Source organism: Pleurodeles waltl, chromosome 4_1, assembly GCF_031143425.1.
Source record: "Pleurodeles waltl isolate 20211129_DDA chromosome 4_1, aPleWal1.hap1.20221129, whole genome shotgun sequence".
NCBI lineage: Eukaryota > Metazoa > Chordata > Amphibia > Caudata > Salamandridae > Pleurodeles > Pleurodeles waltl.
In genome coordinates, this window is record NC_090442.1 from 233896542 (window position 1) to 233912471 (window position 15930).

The window sequence follows — 15930 nt, forward strand, 5'->3', positions numbered from 1 at the left end:
CACTCAATGACCCACCATTCAATGGCCTTTGACAACACTTCATGATACCCTACGACACTGTACAAAACTCCATACTAAGACACTCTACAGCTCTGTCTTCCATGCCACTCCACACCACTTTACTCTACTCTGTTCCACTCTACTCTATGCTCCTCCACTCTACAACCCTCCACGCCACTCAACACCACCCTGCTCCACTCTATGACAGACAACTCTACTCAACAACACTCATCACTATATGACATGTTAATCCACTTAATGCAATGCCACTCAACTAAACAACGCTCACTCTACCCACTTTACTCTATCTCACTCCACTCTGACACTTCACGATACTCCACTCCATGACAGTCTATGTAACTCCACTCTATGCCACAAAACTCTACGACAATCTATGACACACTGTGCCCCTCCATTCTACGCCCCCTGCAATCTACATCACTCCACTCTACAACTTTCTACTTCACTCTTTGCCACTCAATGCCACTCCACTTTAGTATACTCAACACCACTCTGTGCTAATAATCTATGCCACTTAACTCTAGGACACAACTCCACTCTACACCACTCCACTGTAGGACTTTACTCCGCTTTATGTCACTTCACTCTACAACACTGTCAGTCTACGCAACACCACTCTCTGGCAATTCACTCCACTCTATTCCACTTGAAGGTGCTTTGCTGCACTCTACGCTCCTTCATCCTACACCCTGTGACCCTCCACTCTAGGACCCTCTATGACAGTCTACTGCCCAACACTTTACACGCATTCACTCTACGACACTCCACTCTAAGTCCCTCCATTCTAAGCCCCTACACTCTACGCATCTCCACTCTAGGACCCTACACTACATGCCACTCTACACCACTTTACAACACTATACACTTCTCCACACAATGGTGACCCCACACTCCGCCACACGCCATGACCCCGCACTCCGCCACACGCCATGACCCCGCACTCCGCCACACGCCATGACCCCGCACTCCGCCACACGCCATGACCCCGCACTCCGCCACACGCCATGACCCCGCACTCCGCCACACGCCATGACACTCCACCACATTCCATGACAGTCTACTTTATCCCACTCCACTCTTTCCCACTTCACAGTACTAACCCACTCTGCGCTGCTCTACTGTACACCACTATACGCTACTCTTCGCAAATGTTCATCAACCTTTTCAGGTGTCTGTCACTCTACTCAACTGTCCACCACTCTACTCTTCTCCACTCTATGACACTTTACTCCACTCAATGACAGAATACTCTACGACACTCTACCTTATTACACTCCACTGACAATTCACTCCATGAAACATCCACTCAACTCAATGACACTATGCCCTTCCACCCTACAAAACTCTACACCACCCTATGCCATTGTACGCTATTCTACCCTATTCCACTCCACGCCTCTCCACTTTTCTCGAGTCTGAGACTCCACTCTACAACTTTTTGCTCCACTCTTCTGTACGCACCTCTACTCTACACCACTCTGCGCCACTCCACTGCACGCCTCTCTATGCCACTCCACTCTATTCCTATTTACAACACTTTCCCCTGCACTACGATAGTACACTATACAGCACTCTATCTAAAACACTTCACAACACTCCTCTATCCTACTCTATGAGAATCAACTCTACAATACTCCATTCCACTCCATGACACTCCGCTCGACAACACAATACCCCACCCTATGCCACAACACGCCAGACCCCTTCACTCTTTATCGTCCATTCTACAAATGTCCACTCTACAACACTCTACGCCACTCCTCTGTACAGCACTCTTCTCCACTCTACACCACTCTATGCAACTCCCTCTATGTACTCCATGCCACTTTATGCCGCTCAACTCTACTCCACACTGACACACTACTCCATTATTTTGCTCTACCCCACTCTACTCTACATTACTCCACTCTGCTCCACTCCTCTCCACAAGACTCCACTCTACTTCCATGACACTCCATTTTACAACAGTTCACAAAACTCCTCTCCACTCTATACCACTCCAGAACTCTTTACTCCACAGTCTATGCCCCTCCACTCTACACCACTCCACCACACTCCAGGACACTCCACAACACCCTGCTCCAGTTTCTGCCACTCCACAATCCTCCACTCTCCTCCCCTTGAACTCTACACTACACCACTCCACTCTACTCTGCTCTACTCTGCTCCCTCCATGACACTCCACACCTCTCCACTCTACTCCATGACAGCCCACAGTATGCCACTCCACAAAACTCCTCTCCGCTACTCCACAGCCCTCTACTCTACACCACTCCATGGCTCTCTACCCCACTCCACTCCACTCTCCCACAATCTACTGCAACGTATGCCACTCCACTCTATGACATTCCACTCACCTCTATGCTGCTAACATTTACCTATTCCGAACAGTAGCCATGTTGTTGTACAAAATAGCTAAAGCACATTGGCAAAGCCAATAGCTCTGGCATAGGCAAGACATGTTGGCTTTGCCAATGCTTGTTTTGATTGTGGTTCACACCCCCATCTGCCCCCTCGGGGATGGCAATACACTGTTTTATATTGGAATGCTTTAGGAATCGTTTCTAAATTAAGCAGTTCAAATGTTTTAATTGTACCTACATATAATGGTGATATTTGAATATATATCTTCTAAGAAGTTCACTATCATTGTAAGAACATGCCTTTTCTGTTACAAATACACCACCACATGCTGTGGGCATAACATTGCTTCAGTTTGCTGCCTGTGAGTATGTAGCCCCTATTGCAAAACAATGCTAGTCTCTCACTCATCTAGCCACAATTTAAAGGAACATATTCCATGGTGCATAATATTTAACCAACGGAAAAAGCAATACAAAGGCACTGCATTTCTGGTACAAGTATTACAATTTAACAATTGCCATTAATACTCAAGGGTTACTTGCCAAAAACGATCAAACCAGTTTATATTGTGTCACATTGTATTGTACCACCATTCTATAATTGCAGATAAGGATGAAATGTCAGTAGTGAAATATCCTGGGATTTGAAACTGACACAAACTGCTTTTAGCAATGTTATAAAACCACTAACAATTTTTAAATCCCCCAAAATTTGAATTCAGTATCTTCAGGTCAATGACATTTTATACTAACAAATAGAGAATAGGTTAATTTGAACGAAAAATATTTGGATAAACATAGGGCTGTGCAGCTTTCACTTTGCAATGTCTGTCTTTTCTGCTGCTAGTGTGTGATCTAGTGAGCAAAGTGTGTTTAAATGTGAAGTGTGTTTAAGGCTGCGGTACCGCCTCCTGCCTACAGGGGCAGAGCTGAGCAAAAATATAAACACACTTCATAAAACACAGGGTCCAACAAGGCAATTTTTGAAAAAAGTTGTAAAAATTGACATAGAAGTCATTTTTTTTATCATTTAGAAGATATTGCCTTGTGGGGACCTGGATTCAGGTCCCCACAGTGCAATCAAGTCCCCACAGCGTGAGTGTGTTATCACACCCAAGTCCCCACAAGGATGGTAAAATACCACCCCCTCCTTACAGGCCAGTAGGTAGTTATTGTTATTTTATTGTTAAGACCATTTTATTGCCATAGAGAGGGTGTTTTTTGTTTTGCCTTTAGTTCCGTGTTACGAATCTTCACAGATTTTTCAAAACTAATACGACACTCACTTTACCTGGTATCTTGAAAGTTTCAGGGTGATACATCAAGCAAGGCAGAGAAAAAAAGGGGGTTCCCAAAACACTTTTTCCCCATTCTATGCCCATGGGTTTTTTCAAATTTTGAACACGACAACGGGCCAGACCCCTCAACTGAATAACACCAAATTTGGCAGAGAACTCTACCTTGGTCCAGAAACCGTGCTTTTTAGGTCAAGCATGCAAGCGCTCTGGCCTGTTCTAATCGATTTGTGGGCTTTTAACCATGCCCACTGCACACCCATCACTATCACTTGTTCATGGGCTTGCCTTTAAAAAATCCTTTATCACTGGTAAATGTTTTAACTTTGTCCCTCCTTTGGGCAGTTTTGTCACCACCTTGGCCATCGACCATGTTACGTGGATAATTGCACATCTGCCAATACGTCTGACTGCAAGCAAACGTTTTTCCTTTTGTGTCTCTACTTCGCGCTCATTGCAGCCGTGCCGGTTTCAATCGGCTCGCTTATGTCAATTGTTTTACTTTTCATTTTCAATTTCTGTGGCAAGAAAAGTTGAGTTGGGAAATTAAAACGCTAATAGCTGTAACTTGAGCAAACGCGAGACCCATTTGCATTGCAAATGCTTGTTATAATATGCTGTAAATCTGTTCAGTAGTTTGAGTTATTTACAGTTAAATATTGATATATAGGGACGTGGATCCTCCGCGGAACCACCCACAGTAGATCTGTGGATCCGGGGGGGGGGGGGGGGGGGGGGGGGGGGAAGCAAGGCCAGGATTGTCTGGCTGCAACTCGACAGAAAAGTTGCAGTTGCCATTTTGTTTGCTGCATCACCTGGGGATGGGAAAAAACAGTGCAGAAAACATTAGAGGTCAGGATACAGGTATCTTGGACCACCTATGGGCACAAATTGCCCTTTTTTTCCCCATTTGATCTGTGGATCCTCCACACAGCTCCCTTTGGAAAAAAAAATGCTCACTGCATCAAAACCCATGGCCATGTGCAGCTTGGGTGTGGGTGCATACGGGAGGGTTAGCTGCAAGGCCTGGCCATTGGCCAGGCCTTGCGGAGAAACCCCGCGGTGCAAGGCCAAAGGCCATGTACAGCGCTGGTTATATTAACGTGTGTGGTAAAAAACCCATAGCAATTCACTGAAAAAACGAAAGGTTACAGGGTTGTTATAGTTAAGGTGACATTTTACCCGTACAAAACCATAGAAATTCAGCAGGTATACTTATAGTAATACTTATCAGAATAAACTATAATTAGTGCTGGAAAGTAACTTTTAGGCACTGACCGATAGCTTGTTAACGTAAGTATAACTTCTGAATTTTCATGGTTTTGTACAGGTAAAACGTCAGCTTAACTATAACGTCTCTGTAACCTTTGCTTTTTTCAGGAAATACAGACGTTGGTCCACTGATTGTGCTTTTTGTGATTTGGTCTAAACCTGTTCAGCAGTTTTTGAGCAATTAAGGTTGAAAAAATAATTATGTATCTGGATGACTGGGTCCGCAAGAGTCTTGAGACTGTTGCGGGAGCGCCAATTTAAAAAAAGAGAGTGTTCTGAGTACCACAGGGAGCTTTTTCTTGCCTTGGGCCTTCTCGCTCCTGGGGAGCCAGAATTAATGTATAAAGGGAGGGGGGCATGCAGGCACCCCTCCCTTTATTTTTTTATTTTTTTAAAGGGGCACTGGGGATGGAGTGCCCACGGCCGATCAAGGCTCGGGAGGGGGGGGGGAAGTTGCGTGCCCCCCCTTTAATTATTATTATTATTATTTTTTTTTAGAACATATGGCCCTGGGGATGGGGTTCCCAGGGCCTACAAAGGTTTGGGGAGGGGGGCCACGAGTCACCCTCCCCTTTAATTTAAGTAGTGGCCCTGGGGAATGGGGTCCACACGGCCCAACATGGTTTGAAGAAGGAGGCCACAAGTCCTTCCTCCCCTTTTTAAAAAAAATAAATACATTTTTTTAAAAACGGCCCTGGGTGATGTGGTCACCAGGGCAAAATAAAGCTGGGGGGGGGGTGGGGGGTGGGTCAGGTGTGCCCCCTCCCCTTTCATTAACCGCTTCCGTGACTTGGACGAGGTGACCTCGTCCAAGGCTACAGTTCCCCTGTGCCTTGGACGAGGTCACCTCGTCCAAGGCACAGGGGAACTTGGGGGAGCGCTAGCGCGCCCCCCGTGCACCCCCCTCCCCCCCAAGGCGGGGATAGAAGGGGAAGACCTTCCCCTTCCACCCCCGACCTCCCCCCCTGTGACATCAGCGCGCGAGCACGTGCTGATTTGTCACAGGGGCCTCCCCCATCGCGCTGGAAGCTCTGCTTCCAGCGCAATTGAAAGAGAAATGCAAAGCATTTCTCTTTCAATCACTGGGGGAGGCCCGGAGGGGCTTCAAAGGGAAGAAAATGTATTTCTTTCCCTTTGAAGTCTCTCCCAGGGTTTCAAAAGCCGGATTGCTTGCATTCCGGCTTTTGAAACCCCACTAGACACCAGGGATTTTTTTTTTTCTTTCTGAAATTGTCATAAGGGAGCGACCCCTTGGGCAAGGGGCGCTCCCAGGGGGGGCATTTTTTCGGGAAGGCCTTTTCTGCCCCCAGGAGGGGCAGAAACCTCCAGGCACCAGGGATAATTTTTTTGTTTTTCTGAACGTTTTTTTTTTTAGGTGGGGAGCGACCCCTTAGGCAAGGGTCGCTCCCCTTGGGGGAAAATTATATTTAGGCCATTTCTGCCCCCCTTGGGGGCAGATTGGCCTATTTTGATGAGGCCAATCTGCCCCCAAGGGGGGCAGAAACCACTAGACTCCAGGGAGTTTTTTCTCCTTAGGCAAGGGTCGCTCCCTGGGAGGGCAAATTTATTTTAGGCCATTTCTGCCCCCCCCCCCTATTTTTGTGTGTGTTTTTTTTTTTTTTTTTTTTTTTTAGAGATGGGGAGCGACCCATCAGGCAAGGGTCGGTCCCCTGGGGGGCAGATTAGCCCATTTTAGGTCAATCTGCCCCAAGGGGGCAGAAACCTCTAGGCGTCAGGGAAAAAAAAAAATTTGTGTTTTTTTTTTTTTGTTTGTTTGTTTGTTTTTTTAGAGATGGGGAGCGACCCTTCAGGCAAGGGTCGCTCCCCTGGGGGGCAAATTGTATTTAGGCCATTTCTGCCCCCCTTGGGGGCAGATTGGGCGATTTTAGGTCAATCTGCCCCCAAGGGGGTCGAAACCACTAGGCACCTGGGATTTGAAGGCCAGGAAGGGCGGGGGGGGGAGAGGGGGGGGGAGAGAGGTTGGGGGAGAGGGTTGGGGGGGGGGGGGCAAATTTATTTTAGGCCATTTCTGCCCCCCCTGTTATTAGGCCGATCTGCCCTCGGGGGGGGCAGAAACCTCTAGGCGCCAGGGCAATTTTTTTTTTTTTTTTTAGAGATGGGGAGCGACCCGTCAGGCAAGGGTCGCTCCCGGGCAGGGGGGGTTTGTGGGGTCAAATTTATTTTAGGGCATTTCTTCCCCCGGGACCAGCTGAGCTAGAGGCCAAACACCTCTGTTTTCTGTGAAAAAATATGTTGTGTCCACGTTGTGTTTTGGGCCATTTCCTTTCGTGGGCGCTAGGCCTACCCACAGAAGTGAGGTACCATTTTTATCGAGAGACTTAGGGGAACGCTGGGTGGAAGGAAATTTGAGGCTCCTCTCAGATTCCAGAACTTTCTGTCACCGAAATGAGAGGAAAAAGTGTTTTTGTGGCCAAATTTTGATGTTTGCAAAGGATTCTGGGTAACATAACCTGGTCAGAGCCCCGCAAGTCACCCCATCTTGGATTCCCCTGGGTTTCTAGTTTTCAAAAATGCGCTGGTTTGCTAGGTTTCCCCAGGTGCCGGCTGAGCTACAGGCCAAAATCCACAGGTAGGCACTGTTTTCTATGAAAAAATTTGATGTGTCCACGTTGTGTTTTGGGCCATTTCCTTTCGTGGGCGCTAGTCCTACCCACACAAGTGAGGTATCATTTTTATCGGGAGACTTGGGGGAACGCTGGGTGGAAGGAAATTTGTGGCTCCTCTCAGATTCCTGAACTTTCTGCCACAGAAATGTGAGGAACATGTGTTTTTTTAGCCAAATTTTGAGGGTTGCAAAGGACTCTGGGTAACAGAACCTGGTCCGAGCCCCACAAGTCACCCCATCTTGGATTCCCCTAGGTCTCTAGTTTTCAGAAATGCACAGGTTTGGTAGGTTTCCCTAGGTGCCGACTGAGCTAGAGGCCAAAATCTACAGGTAGGCACTTCGCAAAAATCACCTCTATTTTCTTTCAAAAAAATTTATGTGTCCACGTTGCGCTTTGGGGCGTTTCCTGTCGCGGGCGCTAGGCCTACCCACACAAGTGAGGTATCATTTTTATCGGGAGACTTGGGGGAACATAGATTTGTGAAACAAGTGTTATTGCCCCTTGTCTTTCTCTACATTTTTTCCTTCCAAATATAGGAGAGTGTGTAAAAAAGACATCTATTTGAGAAATGCCCTGTAATTCACATGCTAGTATGGTCACCCCGGAATTCAGAGATGTGCAAATAACCACTGCTCCTCAACACCTTATCTTGTGCCCTTTTTGGAAAAAAAAGGTTTTCTTGATAGCTATTTTTTACTCTTTATATTTCAGCAAATGAATTGCTGTATACCCGGTATAGAATGAAAACGCACTGCAGGGTGCAGCTCATTTATTGGCTCTGGGTTCCTCGGGTTCTTGATGAACCTACAAGCCCTATATATCCCCGCAACCAGAGGAGTCCAGCAGACGTAACAGTATATTGCTTTAGATAATCTGACACGGCAGGGAAAAGTTACAGAGTAAAACGTAGAGAAAAATTGATGTTTTTTTCACCTCAATTTCAAAATTTTTCTTTTTCAGTTGTTATTTTCTGTACGAAACCCCTGTAGGATCTACACAAATGACCCCTTGCTGAATTCAGAATTTTGTCTACTTTTCAGAAATGTTTAGGTGTCTGGGATCCAGCATTGGTTTCATGCCCATTTCTGTCACTGACTGGAAGGAGGCTGAAAGCACAAAAAATTGCAAAAATGGGGTATGTCCCAGTAAAATGCCAAAATTGTGTTGAAAAATTGGGTTTTCTGATTCAAGTCTGCCTGTTCCTGAAAGATGGGAAGCTGCTGAGTTTAGCACCGCAAACCCTTTGTTGATGCCATTTTCAATGGAAAAACCACAAGCCTTCTTCTGCAGCCACTTTTTCCAATTTTTTAAAAAAAAACGAAAGTTTCACTGTATTTTGGCTAATTTCTTGGCCTCCTTCAGGGGAACCCACAAAGTCTGGGTACCTCTAGAATCCCTAGGATGTTGGGAAAAAAAGGACGTAAATTTGGCTTGGTTAGCTTATGTGGACAAAAAGTTATGAGGGCCTAAGCGCGAACTGCCCCAAATAGGCAAAAAAAGGCCTGGCACAGGAGGGGGAAAAGGTCTGGCAGCGAAGGGGTTAAAAAAAGGGTCCTTGGGAGAACGGGTTCCCAGGGCATAACAAGCCTCGGGGAGGTGGCTAGGCAGCCCTCCCTTCCCTTAAATTAAAAAAATAAATTACAAAAAAAGACACGCCTGAGGAATTGGGTCCTCAGGTCTGTAATAAAGCTCGGGGAGGGGGCCACGAGACCCTCCCTCCTTTCATAAAAAAAAAAGTCTTGAGGGATGGGGTCCCCAGGACCTAAACAAGGTTCAGGGAGGTGGGTCATAGGCCCCCCTCCCTTTTAATACAAAAAAATTGCCGTGAGGGATGGGGTCCGAGGGCCTAATAATGCTTGGAGAAGGGTCCATTTGGCCACCCCTCCTCTTTCATTAAAAAAGGCCTTGTGGAGGGGGTCCACAGGGCCTAATATTAGTTTTAAAAAATACAGCCCTGGGGAATGGGTTCCACAAGGCCTAATAAGTCTCAGGGAAGGGTGCTACAAGCGCCCCCCCCTCCAAGTTAAATAGTGACCCTGGAGGATGGTGTTCCCAGGGCCTAATAAGGCTCCGGCAGTGGGGCACGTGGGCCTATCACCTTTAAAAATCATGAGATCCTGTGGCCAACACCCTGCAGGTGGGGGGTTGGCTTTATGTATGGTATTAAATATTACTTTACGAAAAAAAACGAATCTTAGAAGTTCACTGAAAAAAACAAAAGTTAAACCAAAGTTATAGAGGTGTGATAAAAAGATAGGATTTGTTTAAAAAAAACAAAAAAAACTATATATTCACTGAAAAAAACAGAAGTTAAAGTAACTTTATAGTCAGGTGAATATGCCAGTGACAACAGTAAAGTTAAAAAAAAAAAAAAAAAAAAAAAAAAAAAGAAATTTACTAGTCACACTTGATGTGATATGCACTGCTCATGGCCTTACATATTACATCACTCATATCATGTTCTATGACATCATTTATGACATCACAGATGACATAATCAAATACGTGTGTTAGTTTGTATTATAGTATTGATGGTAGCAGGTAGCTACCATATTACTTTTCTAAATAATTTTGTAAATCCTGTGTCCAGCTAATGGATATGACAACTAAAAGCATGTGCTTCTAATGCATTATTGGTGTGTAGATGTATTGAACACATTATAAATAGTTGTATTGAAGGGTAACTAAGTGCAGGTGATGATTTGTGTTCATTATGTTCCACATACATTTGTTGGTACTGGAGTAAAAGTTTCCAACAGGGCAAAGATTCTATGTACCATATTACTAACTACTGTATGCAGCGAGACAGAATCTGTGTGCGCCAGGTACTAACCTATGTACATCTCTTTATTTTGCTTCAAGCTATCTGTAAAGTTATCACCACAGTATGAAGGCTGCAGGTAGTATGCTCTTTAGCTCTTTCAGACCTTGGCTCTTTTAAGTGAATAGTCGCTCTTTGGACAAGTTTTATATTGAGTGCACTGTTATACCCACCTTTCTACTTATATCCACTTCTTTTCTCAATGTAGGTTCAGTGACTTTCAGGGGTTTGATATAGATAAAGACTGTCCATGGAAGGGCATTACTTATGTAACAAGACTTCAGTATCTGGGGGAACTTGTTGTTTCCTAAACAGTTGTGTGCAGACTGAACACCAAGTGCAGGAAAGGTTACCCTTTCCTCTGTAATTCATAGTCAACATGGAAGTAGCTATTTATGAAGGGTATGGTATAGGGTCAATATTGCATGTAACACAAGCTTGGTTTACCTATGGGGATTGTATGTATGCTAAGAGTGATGCTGCTTCATATTATTCTGAGCTATTTTAAACTTACAATCATAGCCCCAGTGCTAGACCAGTTTATAAAGCACAGAATACAGAGGTGTAAAATCCATATTTCACATAGATCCATGAAATATTTTCCATATTTCATGGAAATAAAACCATGAAGACAGTCTCAGCAGAACCTCACCATTGCTCATTGTTTAATTGATAACCTTCATGAATGCAAAAGTAAAACTGGACCAATCAAATGTGAATCAGGTTTTAAAAAATCTGAAACTTACCTATTGCTCACTGTTTAATTAGCAGTCTATATTGTGAAAGTAGAGCAAAATGTTAACACTCTAAATGCAATCAGGGCCCATTATTAGCTCTGCTTTGTTGACAGTACCCTCCACAATCTCTGAGCATAATCACTGCCTATTGTTTTCTCAGCCGTTTGTTCACAAGAACTGAGCTTTTCAACTGCAACTACGATCTACTGTTCTCTGTCTTGCTGGAAGTAGCTTCAACGATCTATGATTTCTTTAGCCAGAATGTTATTTTCATAAAGAAAAGCATTTATCTTCAACCATACATTCCTAACTACATAATTAAACATCTTCTCTTGTTTTACTATAGACAATCAAGAGGTATAGTCCAGTATTTCCTTTAACTGTTCTTAACAAATTGTTCCCAACTTGAAAATTTATTTTTTCTCATGCTAACTGCACCAAACCAAACATGTCATGTCAAAATGTCTAATTGGTAACTTCTTTAATCTGTTCCTAGAGTGCGATTTGAGGTTCGGTTGTCATCTACAAACCATTCTACCTTCAGCTCTATGGTTTATAAACCCCTTAATGGCAACATAGGAAATATACAAATAGGACCATATTAAAGGGTTAACCTAGTTTTCAGTGATTTATAGTACTGACCACCATTCAGCGTGCATGTTTTGTCCTTGCAATGGATTATAGCATACGGCAACACAAGGATCTCCTTTACTAGTTTTTACCTTGTTAAAACATACCACCAACCAAAGCAATAAACTGAAGAATATTCGAAGCAGGTAAAGAAATTGAACGTTAATCAATGACTTCAAAATCGCCACCAACCGACCAGTCACCTTTGATCCGCCTCCCTTTTCTTTGCAGATACTCCCCAGATTTGTCGATCCAACAGCAGAGAATGCACCTTTTCGCTGACGGCAGCCAATGCCTGGAACGACCTTCCCCTGCACCTCAGGAATGCTGCATTGTTCCGGGAATTCAGAAAAGGACTCAAGACGTGGTTGTTCAAATGAACAGAAAACAGAGAAGCAGCTAGCAACTCTGGGACTTTGAGACCCTCACGAGTGATTTGCAACACTTTATAAATTCTGATTGATTGATAAACGGAAACAAGGAAAAACACATTTGCACATGGAGATCTACATGTGTAAACTTATTTTTCTCCATTCTTCTTGAACTGCCCTACTACATGAACACAACATTAATGGCCACAATGTCATCTTATATTTGATTTTAAAACATTAAAACACACCTCCTTTTCAGGTTTATGAAAATGCTTGACTATATTGTTCACAGCTTCACCAATACCCTCTTGAATCTGCCCAGAATTAGGCCCTGGAAAAAAAAACAAAAAAAAAACGTATTATTGGGCTGATCTTCCCAGAAACATTACTCAACAGAACATACTTTATACTCAAAAGAAACATTATTTTGAGAAAACATCAAATGCTCATATAGGTAAACTGTATAAGCTGTTTAATAACCAGAGATTGTATCAAGATCCCACTCTGTACGCATTTTCCAGTCTACAATACATACTTTAACACAAAAAAAAAACCCTTAGTGCAGGGGCTGCCTGCAGTACAGCTAGGAAACATGGAGCAGTAATTGCCTCCATGTTTTCCAGCTCTGCTGTCAATAGCACATGCACTAAAACTTTGAGACTTTGCATAGTGTATAACCAGCAGTCGAAAACAAGCACTGGCAAGGCCAGCAGGTCTCATCCATGCAAGAGTTATTAGCTTTGTCAATGTGTTTTAGCCCTGTTGTACATCAGTATGGCTGCTATTCATCACAGCTAAAAGTTAGTGGCATAGAGGAGAGTGGCTTGAAGTAGAGTGGAGCGGTGCAGTGTGTAATAGAGTGGAGGGTTGTGGCATGGAGTGGAGGGTTGTGGCATAGAGTGGAAGGTTGTGGCACAGAGTGGAGGAGTGTCGTAGAGTAGAGTGGAGTGTCGTAGAGTAGAGTGGAGTGTCGTAGAGTAGAGTGGAGTGTCGTAGAGTACAATTGAGATGGTTAGTTTCTGCACCACCCAACCTTTCTCCGTACCCACATAGTCCACAAAGAGATGGTCGGCCACTCAGAACTCTTTTGTGCGGTCAAGGTAGAATGACAGCACTCTTTTTGGGTCCACATGGTGGAGCCACTCTTCCTTAGAGCGATATGGAGGAGCGTAAAAGTTGGGTAGGGTGACAGATTGGCCCACAAGAAATGGTATTACCATTTTCAGTAAGAGAGAGACCCTAGTGCAAAGCATCAGTTTGTCTGGAGAAAGACACAAGTAGGGAGGCTTGGATGATAAAGCCTGCAGCTCACTCACCCTCCAGACAGTTGTAATTGCCATGGGAAATGCTGTGTTGACCATGAGCAGCTGGAGGGGACAATTATGAAAAGGCTGGGGACCAAATTAAGGTCCCACTGAGGCATAATAAAAGAAGGGGTAAAACATACGTAAAAGACCCTTAAGAAATCTATTTAAAATAGAGGATTTAAATAAAGAGGGTTGGTCAAGCAACTGCAAGAATGCAGACAAAGGAGAAAGATAAGCCCTGCTGGGTAAGTGTGAGAATAAAAAGCTCATCAGAAAGAGATGAAGGGTCATTATACTTGTCTGCACAGTATGATACAAATTTTCTCCATTGGCAGGCGTACATCGTTTTGGTGGATGGACAAATGGCTGCCAGAATGACACTGCAGACTACGGGAGGAAGCTGCAAACTGTTGACACTCAATCGCTATGCAGGAAGGCAAAGAGTTGAGAGGATCTGGGGGGAGGACCCTTCCCTGCTGCTGAGACAGAAGATCCTCCCTCAGGGATGCTTATTTCTAGAAGCTCAGGATACCAGACTCTCCATGCCCAGTCCGGAGCCACAAGGATTACTTGGGCCTGGTCATTCCTCACCTTCTTGAGAACTCTGGGAAGGAGTGGCATGGCAGAAAAGTGTACAGGAGGCCTGCCAAAAAGAGTTTCTGAGCAAAAGCCACCATGTTAACTCCAGCATGCAAAACTGCAGACTTTGTGCTTTTTCCGCGGAGGCAAACAGATCTAATCAAGACTCTCCCCACTGCTGAAAGAGACCTTGCCCCACATGCAGATGGAAATGCCACTCTGAGCTGCTAGGCATTGACTGCTGAGTTTGTGGGCTATGGCGTTCAGGGAACCTGCCAGATGTTGAACCACCAGGGACATGCCCTACTGATCCATCATGTCCAGAACCACAGATCCTCCTGACAGAGGGTCCATGACCCAAACTCGCCCTGTTTGTTAAAGTACCTGCACTAGCCTTCCTTTGATGGACAGTAGAAAGGCTTTCAATACTAGTCGGAATGCCGCCTCTCCCAGATGGCCACCCCATCCCAGGAGTTATGCATCAATCACTACTGTGAGATCTGGTTGGGGAAGGGAGAGTGGTCTGCCTCTGACCCAATTGCCGTTCATTACCCAGCAATGCATGTATTTTGCAGTTCCCACAGAGATATGGACCATGTCAGAGAGATTCCCATGATGCTGCCCACACTAGAACTTAAGGTCCCACTGCATAGCCTGCATATGCCACCTGGCATGTGTCACTAGCAGGATGTAGGAGGCCATGAGGTCCAGCACATTCGGAGTAAGTCTCACCGAAACCCAGGATCGGAGCTAAAATATCGGTATCAGTCTGAATATCATGGACTTGCTGCTTAAGAAAATAAACTCAAAACTGCACTGTGTCCAAAACAGCTACAATGAAAGGGAGTATCTGAGAGAGAATCTGGTGTGCTTTTGGCACATTTATAGCGAACCCCAGTGAATGCAATAGGTTTGCTGTAGTCGGGAGACGATACCTGGAGCAAGCCGGCCTTCAGCAGCCAGTTGTTGAGATGGGGAAGACTGACAACCCCTGATCTGCACAGATGAGTTGTGACCACTCATCACATTAATGAACACCCGAGGGGCATTAGTAAGGCCAAAGGGGAGCACAGTAAACTGAAAGTGCTTGTGGCCTACCATGAACTGCAAGTAATTTCTTTGGGGAGGCAGGACGGGGATGTGAAAATGGGCGTCCTGCAGGTCCAACGCTACCATCCAGTCTTCAAGCTATAGGGCAGATAAGACTTCAGCCAATGTGAGCATCTTGAATCTCTTTCTGAGGAAGAAGTTGAGGGTTCAGAGGTCTAGGACAGGATGAATACCCTGATCCTTTTTGGGAACCAGAAAGTAGCATGAGTAGCAACCGCAGCCTACTTATGACCCTGGAGCCCGCTCCTTGGCTCCCTTGGCCAAGAGAGCCTTGATTTCCTTGCGCAGCAACAACAGATGAGCCATTTGGCGCAGTTAACCGTCCCCCTCCGTAGCCATGAAAGGAGCGAAAGCCAGACTGGGGTTGACCCAGGGTGGATGAGTGACCTGAGGACTTGCCGTAGTACGCGAGTCCTTAAAGCGCTCCGGCACTTAGTCTGCCTTGTCTCCGAAGAGATGGTCCATGAGGGAAACAGACATTCCCCACCCCCCCCTCAAAAAAAACAGATGTCAGCCAGGCGTGGCTCCTGAGCACCACCGTCATGGAAACAGCTGTGCCCAGTGAGTCAGTCCTGTCTAAACCACAGCAAAAAGTGAACTTGGCTGTGTCTCTCCCATGCTTAACCGCTTGGGAGAGAATGGACCAGGCCTCCTCGTGGACTGGTGGCAGAACCTGCACATACGTGGGAATAGCAGCCCAATAAGCAGGTGATATTCACTGACCGCAATGCAAGGCTGGTGGAAGATAACCGCTTCTTATCAAAGCTATCCAGCCTCTTGAATTCCCTCGCCGGGGG

The 15930-nt window shown here is 45.2% G+C and overlaps 1 protein-coding gene across 4 annotated transcripts in view; it reads right to left on the reverse strand.

Moving 5' to 3' along the window:
* DENND5B (DENN domain containing 5B) overlaps positions 1-15930 on the reverse strand; it is a 517562-nt gene that overhangs the window by 69307 nt on the left and 432325 nt on the right. For all 4 annotated transcript variants that reach the window (XM_069228198.1, XM_069228199.1, XM_069228197.1 and 1 more), the window contains one exon: positions 12386-12468. In XM_069228198.1, the coding sequence (XP_069084299.1) occupies positions 12386-12468 (83 nt within the window). The remainder of the gene's footprint in view (positions 1-12385; positions 12469-15930) is intronic.